We start from the raw sequence: 20,603 nt of genomic DNA, 5'->3' as shown, positions 1-20,603 counted from the left end.
GCAACCCAAGGGTCACTGGTTCAAATCCCACCTAGAACCAACCTCGTTACGTCCGTTGTGTCCTGAGCAAGACACTTCACCCTTGCTCCTGATGGGTGCTGGTTGGCGCCTTGCATGGCAGCTCCCTCCATCAGTGTGTGAATGTGTGTGTGAATGGGTAAATGTGGAAGTAGTGTCAAAGCGCTTTGAGTACCTTGAAGGTAGAAAAGCGCTATACAAGTACAACCCATTTATCATTTATTTTAGTGTGCCACAGTTGCCAGCCAGGTGGCTATGTCATCACAACATCAGGTTTGTTTTTGTTTTTTTAGGATGACCGTAATATTGCTGCATCAGTTGTCAATAGTTTGCAAATAATAGGCTATATGTAATATATGAAAATATATTTTGAGTTTGCATGTTCTCCCCGTGACTGCGTGAGTTCCCTCCGGGTACTCCGGCTTCCTCCCACCGCCTAAAATATGCACCTGGGGATAGGTTGATTGGCAACACTAAATTGGCACGAGTGTGTGAATGTGAGTGTGAATGTTGTCTGTCATCTGTGTTGGCCATGCAAAGAGGTGGCAATTGTCCAGGGTATGTCCCGCCTTCCGCCTGAATGCAGCTGAGATAGGCTCCAGCACCCCCCGTGACCACAAAAGGGACAAGCGATAGAAAATTGATGGATTCCGAAGAAATGGTGATTGTGAAAGACCGGAATTGTTGCTGTGGCGCATTTGTTTACATGTGAGTCGCAAAATAAAGCTCCCGTAGATCCACATGGATGTCTGTCTCCTCTACTTAATAGCCATAAAAAGATTACAACCCTCCCAAATATATTCCATTATATACAGTCCAGGACAAAAGTTTGGACACACCTTCTCCTCATTCAATGCATTTCCTTTATTTTCATGACTATTTACATTGTAGATTGTCACTGAAGACATCAAAACTATGATTGAACACGTGGAGTTATGTACTTAACAAAAAAAGGTGAAATAACTGAAAACATTTTTCATATTCTAGTTTCTTCAAAATAGCCATCCTTTGCTCTGATTACTGCTCTGCACTCTCTTGGAATTCTCCCGACCTGCTTCGATAGTCACCTAAAATGGTTTTCACTTCACAGGTGTCATAGTTTTGATGCCTTCAGTGACAATCTGCAATGGAAACAGTCATGAAAATAAAGAAAACACATTGAAATGAGAAGGTGTGTCCAAACTTTGGGCCTGTACATCCATTTATATATTATTTACTTTCATATAAATGAACTCGTTTTTAAGGTGTTGCGACTTTTATTTTGTTGTAGAAGCAACATCCTCCCGGTCAACTTCCTTTGTTTTCACTTAAATCGACGTGCGCGTGCAAGTGATGTTGAGGCCACATTGGGGCCTGTGCGCATTTACACTGGAGTTTGATGAAAATCACAAATTATTTAGTGTAATCAGTAAGCTAGTAAAAATCATATCTAAAAAAAATCTGATTTGGGCCACTTTCGCCTGCAGTGTAAACTTAGTCTAAATCTCCTCCAATAAGCACATGAGTTTGGTATTTTCTTACATTTGAGTGAAGTCATTTGCAAAAGGTAAACATGGTAGGTTATAGGCTATACAAGCCTTAAATAATGGTCGATTATAATAAGATAAGATATCAGCACAAATTATACATGTTTTTATTTTTATTTTGTTGGGTTGAATGTTAGAAAAATGTTTAACAGAAATTACTTAAAGATATGGGTATTAAAAATTCTAACCTGTTTACTATGAACGTATGCTGTCTGTAAGTTGAAGTGGAGTGGTAATTGTGTTTTTGGTAACACCTAGTGGCCACTAAAATTAGGTCAAACTTGATGCGAACATTTTTGTTACTGGATACTAGGGAAAGCGTGGCGCGGTTGGGAGAGTGGCTGTACCAGCAAGCTAAGGGTTCCTGGTTTAATCCCCACCTTCTACCAAACTCGTCACGTCCGTTGTGTCCTTGACCAAGACACTTCACCCTTACTCCTGATGGGTCGTGGTTAGGGCCTTGCATGGCAGCTCCCGCCATCAGTGTGTGAATGTGTGTGTGAATGGGTGAATGTGGAAATAGTGTCAAAGCGCTTTGAATGTAGAAAAGCGCTATACAAGTATAATCCATTTACCATTTACTTTCCGGTACGCCTTGGAGACTTTGTATGCGTAGGTAATATGTGACTACAATTATTAGAGTTGTTTATATTGACAAATGTACTGTTTTACACTGCAATATTATTCAATTAGGGGCAATATATACTGTATGTCTAGCTTGCATGCTTTGCTCTTGTGTAGCTGCGAGCTCCTAGTAACCTATAGCCTACCATGTTTACCTTTGGTAAATGCCCTGTCTAAAATACAAAAAGACCAACCTTGCGTGCTTATTGGGGTACATTTAGATGTTAACTGTGATGTTAACATTTTTCCACAAATAACACGCTACAGGACTGCTTGTATCAGAGCGCTTAAATTAGATTTTAGATGTCTACATTTTAAATGCAAGCCGATATAATCCAATTTTGATGTTTGTGCTAGAGATTTCCAATAATGTCAGACTGCCGATATTAACGGCCAATAAATGCAATCAATACTTGGTCAACAGCCATAGAATGACAAACACATTTCGGGAGAACATCCGCACCGTAACACAACAGAACAAATACCCAGAATCCGTTGCAGCACTAACTCTTCCGGGGCGCTACAATATACACCACCCAGCTGCCCCCCCCCACCTCAACCTCCTCATGCTCTCTCAGGAAGAGAATGTCCCAAATTCGAAGCTGCTGTTTTGAGGCATGTTAAAAAAAAAAAAGCACTTTGACTTCATTAATAAATATGGCACGTTGGCATTTTTTTCCATAACTTCAGTTGATTTATTTTGAAAAAACTTGTTACAATGTTTAATACATCCAGCAGGGCATTACAACACAATTAGGCATAATAATCTGTTAATTCCACAACATTATATATTGGTATCGGTAAATAGGAGTTGGACAAGATCGGAAAATCGGATATCGGCAAAAAAGCCATTATCGGACATCTCTAGTTTGTGCTGATATCGACTGATGCAGGTATCCGAAAAAACATAAGATAGACAAAATGCTTTGTCACTTACAGTGGGGCAAAAAGGTATTTAGTCAGCCACCGATTGTGCAAGTTCTCCCACTTAAAATGATGACAGCGGTCTGTAATTTTCATCATAGGTACACTTCAACTATGAGACAATTTGAAAAAAAAAATCCAGGAATTCACATTGTAGGAATTTTCAAAAATGTATTTGTAAATTATGGTGGAAAACAAGTATTTGGTCAATAACAAAAATTCAACTCAATACTTTGTAATATAACCTTTGTTGGCAATAACAGAGGTCAAACGATTACTATAGGTCTTTACCAGGTTTGCACACACAGTAGCTGGTATTTTGGCCTATTCCTCTATGCAGATCTTCTCGAGAGCAATGATGTTTTGGGACTGTCGCCGAGCAACACAGACTTTCAACTCCCTCCACAGATTTTCTATGGGGTTGAGGTCTGGAGACTGGCTAGGCCATTCCAGGACTTTCAAATGCTTCTTACGGAGCCGCTCCTTCGTTGCCCGGGCGGTGTGTTTGTCATGCTGGAAGACCCAGCCACGTTTCATCTTCAAAAGGTCTCACTGATGGAAGGAGGTTTTCGCTCAAAATCTCACGATACATGGCCCCATTCATTCTGTCCTTAACATGGATCAGTCGTCCTGTCACCTTAGCAGAAAAACAGCCCCAAAGCATGATGTTTCCACCCCCATGCTTCACAGTAGGTATGGTGTTCTTGGGATGCAACTCAGTATTCTTCTTCCTCCAAACACGACGAGTTGAGTTTATACCAAAAAGTTCTATTTTGGTTTCATCTGACCACATGACATTCTCCCAATCCTCTGCTGTATCATCCATGTGCTCTCTGGTAAACTTCAGACGGGCCTGGACATGCACTGGCTTAAGCAGGGGGACACGCCTGGCACTGCAGGATTTGATTCCCTGTCGGTGTAGTGTGTTACTGATGGTAACCTTTGTTACTTTGGCCCCAGCTCTCTGCAGGTCATTCACCAGGTCCCCCCGTGTGGTTCTGGTATTTTTGCTCACCGTTCTCATGATCATTATGACCCCACGGGATGAGACAGGAGATTATCAGTGGTCTTGTATGTCTTCTATTTTCTGATAATTGCTCCCACAGTTGATTTTTTCACACCATGTTGATTGCTTATTGTAGATTCACTCTTGCAAGTCTGGTGCAGGTCTACAATTCTTTTCCTAGTGTCCTTCGACAGCTCTTTGGTCTTGGCCATAGTGGAGTTTGGAGTCTGACTGAGACCGTGGACAGGTGTCTTTTATACAGATAACAAGTTCAAACAGGTTTCATTAATACAGGTAACGAGTGGAGGACTGACGACCTTCTTAAAGAAGTTACAGGTCTGTGAGAGCTAGAGATCTTCCTTGTTTGAAGTGACCAAATACTTATTTTCCATCATAATTTACAAATAAATTCTTTAAAATTCTTACAATGTGAATTCCTGGAATTTTTTTTCCACATTCTGTCTCTCACAGTTTGTGTACCTATGATGAAAATTACAGACCTCTGTCATCTTTTTAAGTGGGAAAACTTGCACAATCTGTGGCTGACAAAATAATTTTTTGCCCCACTGTATAGCACAAAACTAGGATGTATAAGTTTTGCCCAGATAATAGTGGTGTCCAGATCTGATACCGACATCAGATATCGGTCCGATATCAGGAAATAAAAACAAGTCTGGGATTATATCGGTTTGCATTAAATATTTGAATTTTAGTTACATCATTTAAAATAGGTAAACTCGGTAGTTTATAGGTGACTAGGATCTAGCAGCTAAAAAAGAGCTAAGCATACAAGCTAGACAAAAAGTCTTTAATTGAACAACACCACAGTGTAAGACGGCACATTTGTCAATATAAACAAGTATCAAATAATTATACTTACACATGCAAAGTCTCCAAGGCAGAAGCGTATTAGAAAAATGTCCAGTAACAAATGTGTTTGTATCACAAGCTTCATTTAATAATTTATGGTCATCACAAGGTGTCGCGAAAAAGATTTAACATTCCAAAAATGTCATAAGTTTAGTGTTTTTCATACATGTAATTTTTCTTTGAGCAATCGCCGTTGAGCAAACCTATTCTATTCTATTTCTATATTGTATAGAGTGGGGGTCAGCAACCCGCTTGCGGCTCTTCAGCGCCGCCCTAGTGGCTTCCTGGACCTCTTTCAGAGATGTGTGAAAATGGAAAAAGATGAAGAAAAAAATAAATGTTTTGTTTTAATATATTTTCTATAGGAGAACAAACATGACACAAACCTTCCTAATTGCTATAAATCACACTGTTTATATTAAACATGCTTCACTGAGTATTTGGAGAGCGCCGTGTTGTCCTACTAAATTCAGTAGTCCTTGAACTTATCGTAGTTTGTTTACATGCACAACTTTCTCAGACACTGCTACAGAAAGACGTGTTTTATGCCACTACTTCTGTCTCATTTTGTCCACCAAATGTTTTATTCTGTGTGTGAATGCACAAATGTGAGCTTTGTTAATCTTATTGACTTGTAGGAGTGCTAATCAGATATTTGGTCAATGCATGACTGCAAGCTAATCAATGCGAGTATGCTATTAAGGCTAGCTGTATGTACATATTGCATCATTACGCCTCGTTTTTAGGTATATTTGAGCTCATTTAATATCCTTAATGTCCTCTTAATTCAATTTATATTTGCATGTTTCATGACACATTATCTGTATGTAATATTGGCTGCATTTCTCATAGTTTGTTTGCCATGTTGTTCCAGACCACAGCAAATGTTACCCAGCTTGCCAATGATTGTAATAAATCCATTAGAAGAAGACAGCCTGCTATTTCCTTTAACTTGGACACACATCTATACCTTTGGCCATTCTCAGCCAATTCTGAGAAGCCTCCATTTTACTAATGATTTCGAATGTTGTTTGATAGTAGGCTAATATAGACACATCAAGCGTTGCCTTCATTATAACACTTATATAGGACCGTCTTTTTGATAGTAGGCTAATATAGACACTTGCATCATGTGTTGCTTTCATTATAACACTTACCGGTATATAAGACATTTTGATAGTAGGCTAATAAAACCAATACAATCATGCGTTGCCTTCATTATAACACTTGTATAAGACTTTTAAAGTCATTTTGATTGTAGGCTAATATAACTAATATAGACACTTACATGATGTGTTGCCTTCATTATAACACTTATAAGACTATTAGTCATTTTGAAGTAGGCTACTTGAGCTAATATAGACATTTACATGATGTGTTGCCTTCATTATAACCCTTATTTAAGAATATTAGTCATTTTGATAATAGGCTAATATAGCTAATAGACACATCATGCGTTGCCTTCATTAGAACACTTATATAAGACTGTCATTTTGATAGTAGGCTAATATAACTAATATAGACACTTACATCATGTGTTGCCTTCATTATAACACTTATAAAATAATTTTAAAGTCATTTTGATAGTAGGCTAATAGACACATCATGCGTTGCCTTCATTATAACACTTATGTAATACTTTGTCATTTTGATAGTAGGCTGATATAGACACTTAAATCATGCATTGCCTTCATTATAACACTTATATAAGACTTTTAGTCATTTTGATAGTAGGGTAATATAGCTACTGTAGACACATCATGTGTTGCCTTCATTATAACACTTATATAAGACCTTTACTGTCATTTTGATAGTAGGCTATTGTAATAGACACTTGCATCATGTGTTGCCTTCATTATAACACTTATATAACACTTTTAAAGTCATTTTGATAGTAGGCTAATATAGACACATCATGTGTTGTCTTCATTAAAACACATAAAAGGGACAAGCAGTAGAAAATGGATGAAGACTTTTCAAGTCATTTTGATAGTAGGCTAATATAGACACCTACATCATGTGTTGTCTTCATTATAACACTTATATGCGGCTCCAAATAGATTTATATTTTTATTTCATAGTGACTCTTAACTTTTTGGGTTGCCGTCCCCGTTAATGCCGGTATTGGCCAATATCTCTTGCTCAAAATATTGATATATCGGAAGTGAAAAATTGTATCGCTACATGTAAGAACTGTTGTTGAACTGTGTGCAGACCGGACCCATCCCCCTGCAGTACCTTGTGAAGCCCACAAGGAAGCGCAGGAAGCCGTCCCAGTCCGCCGTCCAGGGCCACTCCGACGGCGTCAACACCAGCCCGACCTCAGAGAGCGACTCCCAGAGCGACAAAGTCCACAGTCCGGCGTCGACGATGGTGGCGCCGCCTCGAGCCTCCTCGCAGTCCAGCCCCGCGGCCAACAGCCTCTCTCCCGCCATGCAGAACTCCAACGGTACCACTGTGCCTAACAACACTCAGCGACACGCCCTCTCCTCCAAGCAGGGCGCCTCGGCCACCCGGAAGGTGACTGTCAACGGCACGAGCTCGGCCGCCAGCAAAGAGGCGGCGAGGAGCGGTGACAAAAGCGGCGTGCCTCCGACGACCTAATGTCTGCACGACAGCAGGGAGGACGTTGTTTGGATGGCTCCCTTCTTTCTGCAGAGAAAAAAACACTGGAGCCTTCTGCCTTTTGGACTTTATGAGAGGCAGACATCGCCGTGACGGACTGAAGTGCAGCCAAATGTGTGTGTGTGCGTGTGCGTGTGTGTGTGTGTGTGTGTGTGTGTGAGCGTGTGTTAGATTAGACCAGTGCACACACAGACTGTAAAGTATGTAACTAATGTGACCATGTGTGCATATAAACTTATCTTTTATACAAGGCATTGTAATCATTTTGTATCGTACATGAAGTGGTTCTGTTGCATTTCTACCTTATTTGGCTTCTGTAAAATTGGACAAAATGCCGCCAAGCATTGCAGCGCGGATCCCTGCAATGGATATGAAAAAAAAAAAAAAACTGAGCGTATTCGGTCATTTTATCACTGTTGTATAAAATCATCAGGTGACACAACTTCATGACACAACTGTTGATGCACTTTCACACGCTCCGAACCAACCAGTATTTTGTCGTCTCTTTTGTAAGCACTACCACGCTGCCGGGCTCGCCGGCACCTTCTTTCATGTCCCGAGTCCGAAGAACTCCAAAGGGATTTTCAATACTTGGCCATGTTTGTTTCTTTTTCTAAAATCCAACATTCCTTCTGTTATGTTCCAACAAGAAAAAACAACAATACTTTGATCAGCCATACGTGCATGTTTTAGGTCAATAAAATGTTTACCTAATAGTATTCTGATCCAAGTGTCAAATTCATTATTCAACACCAGAAAGCTTCTTGAACACTTTAGTGCAGAGGTGTCAGTCATTTTCACTGACAGGGATGCTTATAACAGTAAATATTTTTTTTTATATTCATGTTGTTAGGTTCTTTAAAGACTAAAATGTAAAAAAAAAATCACCTCAATGCAGTGTACATTACTGCAAATAAAAAAACAGTACTGCATTTTTATGGTTAAAAAAAAAGCCAGCTCAGTTGCCAGAATTTTACTGTAAAATGTACATTTGTTTATACTGTAAAAGAAAAAAAAATGCAATTTTACAGTAAAATTGACACGTTTTTTTAACTGAAAATCAACTGTAGATTTTTTGGTGCATTACTGTAATTTTTTTACAGTAAAAAATTTAGAGAAGAATGCTGTAAAAACCAAAGTAAATCTCACAATTTTACCATGAAATCTTTTGCTACTTTTACATTTCACAATTTGATGAATAACTTGCTTTGAAATCATTAGTATTTAATAGTATGTATTCTTATTTGAAAAATGGTTTGAATGTTTGATAATATATTTTTCCATAATTAAGATATTTAAGTTAACATAATTTGCGATTAATGAGTGCATTTATATTTTTCTCCCAAAATAGAAAGATTACATTTAGTAAGAAAAATTACAGTACCTTGATACATATAATATCCAAGCTCTCAAGGGCCAAATGAAATTAGTTTACTGTAAAATTCACATTTGTTTTACTGTAAATAAAGAAAAATGCAATTTTACAGTAAAATTGTCACCTGAGCTGCAAGTTGTTTTTTTTAACCGCAAATCAACAACTGTAGATTTTTTGGTGTATTACTGTAAATTTATTACAGTAACAAAAAGTAATTTTTTTCATTTAAAGAAAAATGCTGTAAAAAACGCAGTAAATTTAACAATTTTATTATGAAATCTATTGCTACTTTTACATTGCCTATTTGATGGATAACTTGCTTTGAGATCCATCCATCCATCCACCCATTTTTCTACCGCTTGTCTCTTTTGGGGTCGCGGGGGGTGCTGGAGCCTATCTCAGCTGCATTCGGGCGGAAGGCGGAGTACACCCTGGACAAGTCACCACCTCATCACAGTGCTTTGAAATCATTATTAGTATCTATTTCTATTTTAAAAAATAATTTGAATGTTTGATAATATATTTCTGCATAACTAGACAAAATTTAAGTTAACATAATTTGTGATTACATGGAACAAATTTTTTCCCCAAAATAAGTGAATTTGAATTATATTTATATAGCGCTTTTCTCTAGTGACTCAAAGGGCTTTTACATAGTGAAACCCAAAGTCTAAATTACATTTAAACCAGTGTGGGTGGCACTGGGAGCAGGTGGGTAAAGTGCCTTGCCCAAGGACACAACGGCAGTGACTAGGGTTGGCGGAAGAGGGGCTCGAACCTGGAACCCTCAAGTTGCTGGCATGGCCACTCTACTAAACAAGCTATACCACCCCAAATAAAAAGAAAGAACACTCTAGTAATAAAAATTACAATCATTTATTGATATTATTTCCACGCTCTGGAGGGCCAAATTAAATGAAAGCCTTGAGTTTGACATCTGTGTTGTAGTTAAATTGCCCTGCAACTTTAACTGTCTACTTTATCACTCAATATATTAGCACACACATTTCCCTAATGTTTGGCTCACGGCATAAAGGTTGCGAGTTCAAATCTGGGTTTTCTCCAGGTACTTCGGTGTCCTCAAGAACATGCGTGTTAGGTTCACGACTGGTGAGGCATCGACTGACATTTTGTCAAGTTATGTGATCTGATAGGAACATAACTCGGTTATTTTGATTAACCTTTATGGAAAAGTCAGGAATGAGATAAGGAACACACCTGTTTATTAATTATGGCATTCCACATAACTGACAAGTGTTCACCCCATTTATTAAAAATAAATAAATAAATCATAAATGGGATAAGGAACCGACATGTCCAGGGTGTACAGTACCTTCTGCCCGAATGCAGCTGAGATAGGCTCTGGCACCCCCCGCAACCCCAGAGGGGAGAAGCGGTAGAAAATGGATGGATGAATGGATAAGGAACAGGTGATTACATTTGGGGGTGATCTGAAACATTTTTACAAAACCCAAAACCAGTAAAGTTGGCACGTTGTGTAATTGGTAAATAAAAACAGAATATAATGATTTGCAAATCCTTTTCAACTTATATTTATTTCAATAGACTGCAAACACAAGATAGTTAATGTTGGAACTGAGAAACTTTTTTTCAGCAACACATTGGCACACAAAAAAGCTGGCACAAGGGAATGTATATCACTGTGTTACAAGGCTTTTCCTTTTAACAACGCAGCTAAATTTTGGGAACTGATGAGACCAATTTTTTTAAGCTTTTCATGTGGAATTATTTTCCATTTATGCTTGATGTACAGCTTAAGTTGTTCAACAGTCCGAGGTCTCCGTTGTGGTATCTTGGGCTTCATATTGCGCTACACTTTTTCCAATGGGAGACAGGTCTGGACTACAGGCAGACCAGTCAAGTACTTTTACTATGAAGCCACGCTGTTGTAACACGTGGCTTGGCATTGTCTTGCTGAAATAAGCAAGGGGGTCCATGATAACGTTGCTTGGATGGCAACACATGTTGCTCCAAAACCTGTACGTACCTTTCAGCATTAATGGTGCCTTCCCGGATGTGTAAGTTACCCATGCCCTGGGCACTAATACACCCCCATACCATCACAGATGCTGCCTTTTGATCTTTGCGACTAGAACAGTCCGCATGTTTCTTTTCCTCTTTGGTCCGGAGGACACGACGTGCACAGTTTCCAAAAAATAATTTGAAATGTGGACTCATCAGACCACAGAACACTTTTCCACTTTGCATAAGTCCATCGTAGATGAGCTCGGGGCCAGCGAAGCCGGTGGCGTTTCTGGGTGTTGTTGATAAATGGCTTTGCTTTGCATACCAGAGTTTTAACTAGCACTTACAGATGTAGCGATGAACTGTAGTTACTGACAGTGGTATTGTGAAATGTTCCTGAGCCCACACTTTACACTTTACACACTTATGTCGGTTTTTGATGCAGTACCATCTGAGTGATTGTAGGTCACGGGCATGCTGCTTACGTGCAATGATTTCTCCAGATTCTCTGAACCTTTGGATGATATTACGGACCGTAGATGGTGAAATCCCTATATTCCTTACAATAGCTCGTTGAGAAATGTTGTTCTTAAACTGTTGGAAAATTTGCTCATGCCTTTGTTCACAAAGTGGTGATGCTCGCCCCATCTTTGTTTGTGAATGACTGAGCATTTCATGGAAGCTGCTTTTATACCCAATCATGGCACCCACCTGTTCCCAATTAGCCTGTTCACCTGTGGGATGTTCCAAATAAGTGTTTGATGAGCATTCCTCAATGTTCTCAGTCTTTTTTGCCACTTGTGCCAACCTTTTTTAAACCTCTTGCATGCATCAAATTCCAAATAAGCTAATATTTGCAAAAAATAAGGTTTTCCAGTATCTTGTCTTTGAGGTCTAATCAACTGAATGTATGTTGAAAACGATTTGCAAATCATTGTATTCTGATTTTATTTACCATTTACACATCCTTCCAACGTCACTGGTTTTGGGTTTTGCATTTGTGTTTATATTGACAAATGTGCTGTTTTAGACTGCAATGTTGTTCAATTAAGGACACTCATTATGCATGTCAAGCTTCTGCGCTATTGTGTGCTTAGCTGTCGTGTAATGTTCCAAGAATGTTTCCTAGGAACGTAAATCCGACAACTCGTGATTCGATTCCAATACTTGGGGCGATTCGACATAACTGCCGAGTCAAACCGACACTTGCAATATGTTTTTGGAATATAAATTACGATTAAACTTTTTCTAAACCAGTTATAAAAGCCTTTTTGGCAGCTGATGTATGATGTATGTGCACAGTGACCATGGCCTATAAAACATATTTTCAAAAATTGATTCTTAAAAAAACAAAAAAAAACGATTCTTGAAAAATTAAGTATCGATTTAGAATTTGAATAATTATGAATTGTTTTTTTAGTACCCCTTATGTTTACCTTTTGTGATATACAAGACTTCCTGTATCGTAACACTTATAAAGTACCAAAGATTTTAGCTGCAAGCCGACATAATAGATTGTTTTTGCTTTTATTAGACCGATATCCAGTATCAATATGGGATTAAGACAACCCAATTAACATTCACACGTCATGCTTCCAAACCACCAGTAACCTTTTCTTCTCCGTGAAGTCCAACGCTCTGATTTAAAGGCGTGTTGTTGAACTAATCAGTGTCTCGATGCAGAGGAGCAGACGTGATGAAGTCCTGCTTGTGTGTGCCGTCGCAGTACGGCAGCGTGTTGGTGTGTTTGCAGCCACACAACCAAACTGTGCCATCTTTCTCTGGAATGAAGCGCAGTGGAAATAGGCCCAGGGCTTTGGACTTGTGCGCTCCGTCGCAGAAAGGCTAGCGTAAAAACAAAGGAAAAACTGAATTGACTGTTTATCATTGGGTTACATTACAACCTCATAGGATCAGAAGCAGTCTACTTCATATTTTTGGATGACATCAATAAATCTGACTCAATAATAATAATTGATACAGCTCTTTTAATGGTTGTTGCAGTCTGCTTATGGTGATCGTCAGGGGTGTCCAAAGTAGGTTGATTGGCAACACTAAATTGGCCCTAGTGTGTAAAGGTGAGTGTGAACGTTGTCTGTCTATTTGTGTTGGCCCTGTTATGAGGTGGTGACTTGTCCAGGGTGTACACCGCCTTACGCCCGTGTGCAGCTGAGATAGGCTCCAGCATCCCCAAAAGGGAAAAGCAGTAGAAAATAAATGGATGGATGGAACTAACTGAATATATTTAAGCTCTTGATGATAACGGAACTTTGAGCATTGACTGATACCAATAATCGATATATCAGCAGGAATCATACATACAGTACAGGCCAAAAGTTTGGCCACACCTTCTCACTAATCTTTATTTTCATGACTATTTACATTGTAGATTGTCACTGAAGGCATCAAAACTATGAATGAACACGTGGAGTTATGTACTTTACAAATTTAGGTGAAATAACTGAAAACATTGTTTTATATTCTAGTTTCTTCATAATGGCCACCCTTAGCTCTGATTACTGCTTTGCACACTCTTGGCATTCTCTCGATGAGCTTCAAGAAGTGGTCACCAGAAATAGTTTTCATAGTTTTGATGCCTTCAGTGACAATCTACAATGTAAATAATCATGAAAATAAAGAAAATCGCATTGAAATGAGAAGGTGTGTCCAAACTTTTGGCCTGTACTGTATGTTTCATATTTTGCAGCATAAAATGTTAGAAACTCTTAGATATATGAAATTAAATTAGTGAAACAGAAAACAATGAAGGTATGAAAACTTAATTTATGCTATCTTTAATCTAAAATGCAGTGGTAATTGTTTTTTTTGGCGACACCAAGTGGCCACAACAATTCATTAAGTTAGTCTATGACAGTGTTTTTCAACCTTTTCTGAGCCTAGGCACATTTTTTTCATTGAAAAAATCTCAAAGCACACCACCAGAAAATATAAAAAAATGAAACAGCCGGTATTGACAGTAAAAAGTTGGATATGAATTCAAACCATAACCAAGCATGCATCCCTATAGCTCTTTTCTCAAAGTAGGTGTACTGTCACCACCTGTCACATCACACCGTTACTTATTTGGAGTTTTTGGTGTTTTCCTGTGTGTAGTGTTTAAATTCTTGTCTTATGCTCCGAGTTTAATGTTGATTGTCATGTCATGTCATGTACTTTGTGGGCGCCGTCTGCTGATCCACATGCTGTAAGTTTTTGCTGTCGTCCAGCATTCTGGTTTTGTTTACTTTGCAGCCAGTTCAGTGTTAGCTTTGTTTTGCAAAGCCATCCTTAAGCATCAATGCCTTTTCTTAGCGGCACTTTCCTTTTGTTTATTTTTGGATTAAGCATCAGACACCTTTTTTTTTACCTGCACACTGCCTCCCGCTGTCGTCTGCATATTGTGATCACGACAAACAATCTACAAAGCAATTAGCTACCTGCTGCCACCTACTGATATGGAAGAGTATAACACGATTTCTCTGTCGAGCTCTAAACAGTACAGACACTAAACATCCATCCATTTTCTTTTGCTTGTCCCGTTTGGAGTCGCTGGAGCCTATCTCAGCTTCATTATGGCACATTATTTGTGAAAAAAATTACTGGTTTGCAAAAAATATTTTTAACGCAATTAGGTGAAATTACATAATCTCCCACGGCACACCAGAAAAAATCTCACACTAGTGTGCCGTGGCACAGTGGTTGAAAAACACTGGTCAATGACAGCACATTTGTCAATACAAAAAAGTATCAAATAATCATAGTTACATATTACTTAAACATACAAAGTCTATAAGGCAGAATTGTACTAGAGCAGAGGTGTCAAAGTAAGTTTCACTGAGGGCCACATCGCAGTTATGAAAGGCCCCAGATGGCCGCTTCTAACAGTGAATATTATTATTACACTTTAAAAAAAAAAAAAAAAAACATTAGATTTTTTAAAAACTAAAATGTACAAAAAATATGGTAAATTGCAATAATTTCATCTTAAAATTTAGTGTATATTACTGTAAATAGAAAAACAGTACGGCTGTTTTCATGGTAAAAAGGTAGCTCAGTTGCCAGAATTTTACTGTAAAATTTACATTTGTTTTTTTTACCGTTGATAAAAAAAAAACCCTGCAATTTTACAGTAAAATTTTGGCGACTGAACTGACAGGTTTTTTTTTTTAAAGGCCTACTGAAACCCACTACTACCAACCACACAGTCTGATAGTTTATATATCGATGATGAAATCTTAACATTGCAACACATGCCAATACGGCCGGTTTAGTTTACTAAATTACATTTTTAAATTTCCCGCTGAGTTTCCTGTTGAAAACGTCGCGGAATGATGACGCGTGTTTGTGACGTTATTGGTTGGAGGGGACATATTAGCCCAGCACCACACACGGCTAAAAGTCGTCTCTTTTCAACGCGCAATTACACAGTATTTTAGACATCTGTATTGCTGAATCTTTTGCAATTTGTTCAATTAATAATGGAGACGTCAAAGTAGAAAGATGGAGGTGGGGCATTTTAGCCTTTAGCCACAAAAACAGACAGTGCTTCCTTGTTTAAAATTCCCGGAGGTGAAGCTTTACTATGGATCAGAGCGGTCAAGCGAACATGGTTCCCGACCACTTGTCAACCGGCAGGTTTCGGTGAGAAAATTGTGGTAAGTCGCCTCTTACCGGAGATCAGCGGGGCTTCTGTCTGCTGCAGCTTCGTGACTTCTCTCAGAGACTGGCGTCAACACACCCATGGACACACCCCTCTGACTATCAGGTACTATTTAACTCACTAAAACACTAGCAACACAATAGAAAGATAAGGGATTTCCCAGAATGATCCTAGTAAATGTGTCTAAAAACATCTCTAACGCTCCCAATGCAATCGCCTTTTTTTTTTTTAAACTTTTTTTTTTTTTTCTAGTCTTTCGCTCTAAATTTCCTCATCCACGAATCTTTCATCCTCGCTCAAATTAATGGGGAAATTGTCGCTTTCTCGGTCCGAATAGCTCTTGCTGCTGGTGGCTCACATTATAAACAATGTGAGGATGTGAGGAGCCCTCACACCGGTGACATCATCGTCTGCTACTTCCTGTAAAGGCAAGGCTTTTTTTTAGCGACCAAAAGTTGCGAACTTTATCGTCGATGTTCTCTACTAAATCCTTTCAGCAAAAATATGGCAATATCGCAAAATGATCAAGTATGACACAGAATGGACCTGCTATCCCCGTTTAAATAAGAAAATCTCATTTCAGTAGGCCTTTAACTGTAGATGTTTTGGTGTATTACTGTAAATGCCAAAACGGCACCACAGTTTATTACAGTAAAAAAAAGTACTGTATTTTCCATTTACAGAAAAATGCTGTAAAAACCGCAGTAAGTTTCACAATTTTACAATGAAATTTATTGCTACTTTTACATTGTACAATTTTAAGGATAACTTGCTTTGAATCATTATTAGTATTTTTTTATATTGAAAAAATGGTTTAAATATTTGATAATATGTTTTTGCGTAATTAGACAATATTTAAGTTAACATAATTTGCGATTACATGGAGTACATATATATATTTTCCTCCAAAAAATGGATAGAAAGAATACATTTAGTCAGAAAAGTTACAGCACTTTGTTGATACATATTGTTTGGGGATGGTGAGGCGCAGTTGGAAGAGTGGCCGTGCCAGAGACCTGAGGGTTCCTGGATCAATCCCCACCTTCTACCAACCCCGCCACGTCCGTTGTGTCCTTGAGCAAGACACTTCACCCTTGCTCCTGATGGGTCGGGGTTAGGGCCTTGCATGGCAGCTCCCGCCATCAGTGGGTGAATGTGTGTGTGAATGGATGAATGTAGAAATAGTGTCAAAGCGCTTTGAGTACCTTGAAGGTAGAAAAGTGCGATACAAGTATAACCCATTTATCATTTGTTATTTATTTCCAGGCTTTCGAGGGCCGATTGAAATGATGTGGCGGGCCACATCTGGCCCCCGGCCTTGGAGTTTGACACCTATGTACTAGAGAGTATCTAGTCTGACTAGATCCGACCAATCTAAGTCTGAGCATAAAACGTCTTCCAAGATCGAATGCCCTGAAAAGACAAGCACATAGATAGATAGATATATAGATAGATAGATAGATAGATAGTACTTAATTTGTCTATCTAGGTCATTGTCTTTTCAGGTGAATGAGGAACATTTCAGTTTATTTTCGAACATGCATACAATACAATGTAATGTGTCACATATTTCCAGTTGTTTCATTACAGCACGTCTGAAAAGGAGTAGAAAGAAGCTGAGCGTAATTCCGACTTCTCCTAAGTCATAGGCATAGAGTATCTAGTTAAAATATGTGTCCGCATCAATCTATTTACTTAGTCATGACCTCAATTTAATGATTTATTGCAACCACCGGGTGTCAGAAAAAAAAAAGAAAAACACCACACTTCAACTTAAGCAATTTTAGACGGTTCATAATAAATAGGTTAGCGTTTTCATACCCACCTACCATTGTTCTCTGTTTGATTCATATCACTTGATCAAACCTTTTATAACATTCCACACTACAAAATGATAATATGTAGAATTATTTCCTGTAAATATTGTATCCAATTAATATGTTTAATCGTGTTGTAAGTGTAAAAGTTGAATCAGGAGTGTAAAAGTTGAATCAGGACACCCATACTACAGTAAATAGTGGAGCATATGGCTTGTGCAGCCCTTTGAGACACTTGTGATTTAGGGCTATATAAATAAACATTGATTAATTGATACATTGACCAACATTTGTTTTACCACAGAGGTGTCCAAGTCATTTTCATTGAGGGCCACATCACAGTAATGGCCGCTTTTAAAAAAATTATTCACATTATGCATGCGGATAATAACCTGTGATTAATCATGATTAATTGAAATGCATAATCATTTGATTATTGGATTTGTTAATGTATAACTTGCTTTAAAATCATAAGTAAAGATGACAAGCAGATATTTAATTATTTGTTTTTATCTTACAAAAATAGTTTTGCAATACAATATATAATAATTTGCCCAAAAAAGGGTGGAGTGCCATCTCCGGGTAGGGGAGAAGACCCTTCCCCAAGTGGAGGTGTTCAAGTACCTCAGTCTTATTCACGACTGGGGGAAGAGTGGATTGTGAGATCCACAGATGGATCGGTGCGGCGTCTTCAGTAATGCGGACGCTGTATCGATCCGTTGTGGTGAAGAAGGAACCGAGCCGGAAGGCAAAGCTCTCAATTTACCGGTCGATCTACGTTCATATCCTCACCTATGGTCATGAGCTTTGGGTTATGACCAAAATGATAAGACCACGGGTACAAGCGGCCAAAATTAGTTTCCTCCGGGTGGCGGGGCTCTCCCTTAGAGATACGGTGAGAAACTCTGTCATCCTGGAGGAGCTCAAAGTAAAGCCGCTGCTCCTCCACATCGAGTGGAGCCAGATGAGGTGGTTCGGGCATCTGGTCAGGATGCCACCCGAACGCCTCCCTAGGGAGGTGTTTAGGGCACGTCCGACCGGTAGGAGGCCACGGGGAAGACCCAGGACACGTTGGGAAGACTATGTCTCCCGGCTGGCCTGGGAAGAGCTGGACAAAGTGGCTAGGAAGAGAAGAGTTTTGGTTTCCCTGCTTAGGCTGCTGCCCCCGCGACCCGACCTCGGATAAGCGGAAGAAGATGGATGGACATATAATAATATAATTGGTATTATCATAAAATATTAAAGTTTAAAATATGCATTCTTTTTTTCTGTCAAAATTGATAGAACGAATACATTTAGTACAAAATAAAAATAAGTATTTTCTTGAAACCCCGTTTTTTTTTCAGGCTTTCGCGTGCCACATAGAATATTGTGGTGGGTCAGAACCTGCCCCCGGGCCTTGAGTTTGACACCTGTGTTTTTAGCATGTAGAAAATGTATCAAGTGTATAACCTTTTTCTGTATTATATGTATGGAACTATGGATATATTTGACATGTACTGTACCTGATTCTTGCTGTGTCCACAGCTGCACCAAGAGTAGCGTTTCCCACCAAGCAGATCCACTTTGAAAGGTTTCTTTGAGGGGATGACAGGTTCAGGGGGAAGTGTGGAAACCTGGGCCTGAGGACATGAGTACATATCATGTATATGAATACTTTATTAACGAAAAACAGACACATAAAAAAACAAAAACAACTACAACAAAGTCTTAAATGTTGACCTTGTCCGACCTCAGTAGGTCCTGAGTTCATACCAAAGACTATAAAATTGGGACCCATCACCTTCCTGCTTGGCACTCAAGGACTGGAATTGTGGGTTAAATCACCAAAATGATTCCCGAGCGCTGCCACCGCTGCTGCCCACTGCTGCCCACTGCTCCCCTCACCTCCCAGGGGGTGGAACAAGGGGATGAATCAAATGCAGAAGGTAATTTCCCCACACCTAGTGTGTGTGTGACTATCAGTGGTACTTTAACTTTAGCTACTGGTCCGACACGGACATTGCTTTTTGGTATCGATACAATCGGTCCGATACGCTCGTCCCGTAGTCAAAACAACACGACGTGTTTACAAACGTCAACGTGTTAACAACAAAACATACAGAAATGCTTTAATGGGCCTCGGTTACCTTGCAAACTGTCGTAGTCGTTGCCCAAGATTGTTTCAACGTTATCCATTTATGCTCCACTTTGGCGAGCAAGGTGTTCATGTTATCAATCACCGTTCGACCAATGCGAGAGAAATCTGGTCTTCTCGTTCGGTGTACGCGACGCAACCAAAACGTTCTAATGCGCACAACGTCAGTGTCTGTCAAAAACAAAAAATACAATACAGAGACAATGAGAGGGAAATGAAAGAAATATTTAGTGAAGCGCAAGAAAACTTCTATACTTTGTATATGGACTCAGCTGTCAAGTAACCGAGGTGATTGGAGGGTCACCGACTAGTCACGTGATACAAACTAACCAATCACAAGGCTGACAGTGTGCGTGATTATATATATATATATATATATAAATATATATATATATATATATATACATATATATATATATATATACACACACATACATATATATTTTTTTAACAGTTTTATGTACATATGAATTGATAAACGTGGACCCCGACTTAAACAAGTTGAAAACCTTATTGGGGTGTTACCATTTAGTGGTCAATTGTACGGAATATATACTAAACTGTGAAATCTACCAATAAAAGTTTCAATCAATCAATCAATACATGATATCGCTCTCTTTTCCCATGTCCCTGACGGTCGAATAGCACTACAAATAATAATAGCGACGTTCAAAAGTAGCACGGTCCATCTTGACAAGAGTGTTTCCTCTGGTTTTATAAGTAAAACCTCCATTAAAAGTAATCTAATGATTGTGAATTATTATGTCCGGTGTAGACACGGATGTAGATGTCACTTCCCAGGAAGGGAATACAGTATCGAGTCAAAAGAAGCTGCAGTTCCTCCTTTTTGGCAACACTGCCGCTCAGTGTTTTGGAAGATAATTACAAGTCTGGGGCCCGCAAAGAGCTGGAGCAGCCATGTGAATCAACGTGTCTACGTGGCGGCCATCTTAGCAGCGGCGACTTCTCCATCTTGGCAATGCAACGCAATGTGTTATAATAATAAAAATAAAACATGACCTGCCGACTCAATTG

General features: G+C 39.0%; 2 protein-coding genes across 3 annotated transcripts in view; one reads left to right on the top strand and one right to left on the bottom strand.

Moving 5' to 3' along the window:
- The window catches only part of LOC133557546 (polycomb complex protein BMI-1-like), a 38,422-nt gene extending 30,104 nt beyond the window's left edge, over positions 1 to 8,318 (top strand). The window contains exon 9 of the mRNA XM_061908095.1: positions 7,183 to 8,318. Coding sequence (XP_061764079.1) covers positions 7,183 to 7,572 — 390 coding nt within the window. The 3' untranslated portion in view covers positions 7,573 to 8,318. The remainder of the gene's footprint in view (positions 1 to 7,182) is intronic.
- A 4,149-nt stretch (positions 8,319 to 12,467) lies between these two features.
- Positions 12,468 to 19,929, bottom strand: LOC133557562 (CDGSH iron-sulfur domain-containing protein 3, mitochondrial-like). 2 transcript variants are annotated; one of them, XM_061908126.1, is made up of 4 exons: positions 19,824 to 19,929; positions 19,561 to 19,739; positions 18,937 to 19,053; positions 12,468 to 12,799 (listed from the first exon to the last, which is right to left on the bottom strand). In XM_061908126.1, the coding sequence occupies exons 2-4, from the start codon at positions 19,639 to 19,641 to the stop codon at positions 12,617 to 12,619; spliced, it is 381 nt and encodes a 126-aa protein (XP_061764110.1). In that variant the 5' UTR covers positions 19,642 to 19,739; positions 19,824 to 19,929; the 3' UTR covers positions 12,468 to 12,616. The 2 variants fall into 2 exon arrangements, with proteins under 2 accessions (XP_061764110.1, XP_061764102.1); XM_061908118.1 differs by having other exon boundaries at positions 19,561 to 19,902.
- Between the last annotated feature and the right edge of the window lie 674 nt (positions 19,930 to 20,603).

Source organism: Nerophis ophidion, linkage group LG01, assembly GCF_033978795.1.
Source record: "Nerophis ophidion isolate RoL-2023_Sa linkage group LG01, RoL_Noph_v1.0, whole genome shotgun sequence".
Lineage (NCBI taxonomy): Eukaryota > Metazoa > Chordata > Actinopteri > Syngnathiformes > Syngnathidae > Nerophis > Nerophis ophidion.
This window is presented reverse-complemented; position numbering and strand designations above follow the sequence as displayed.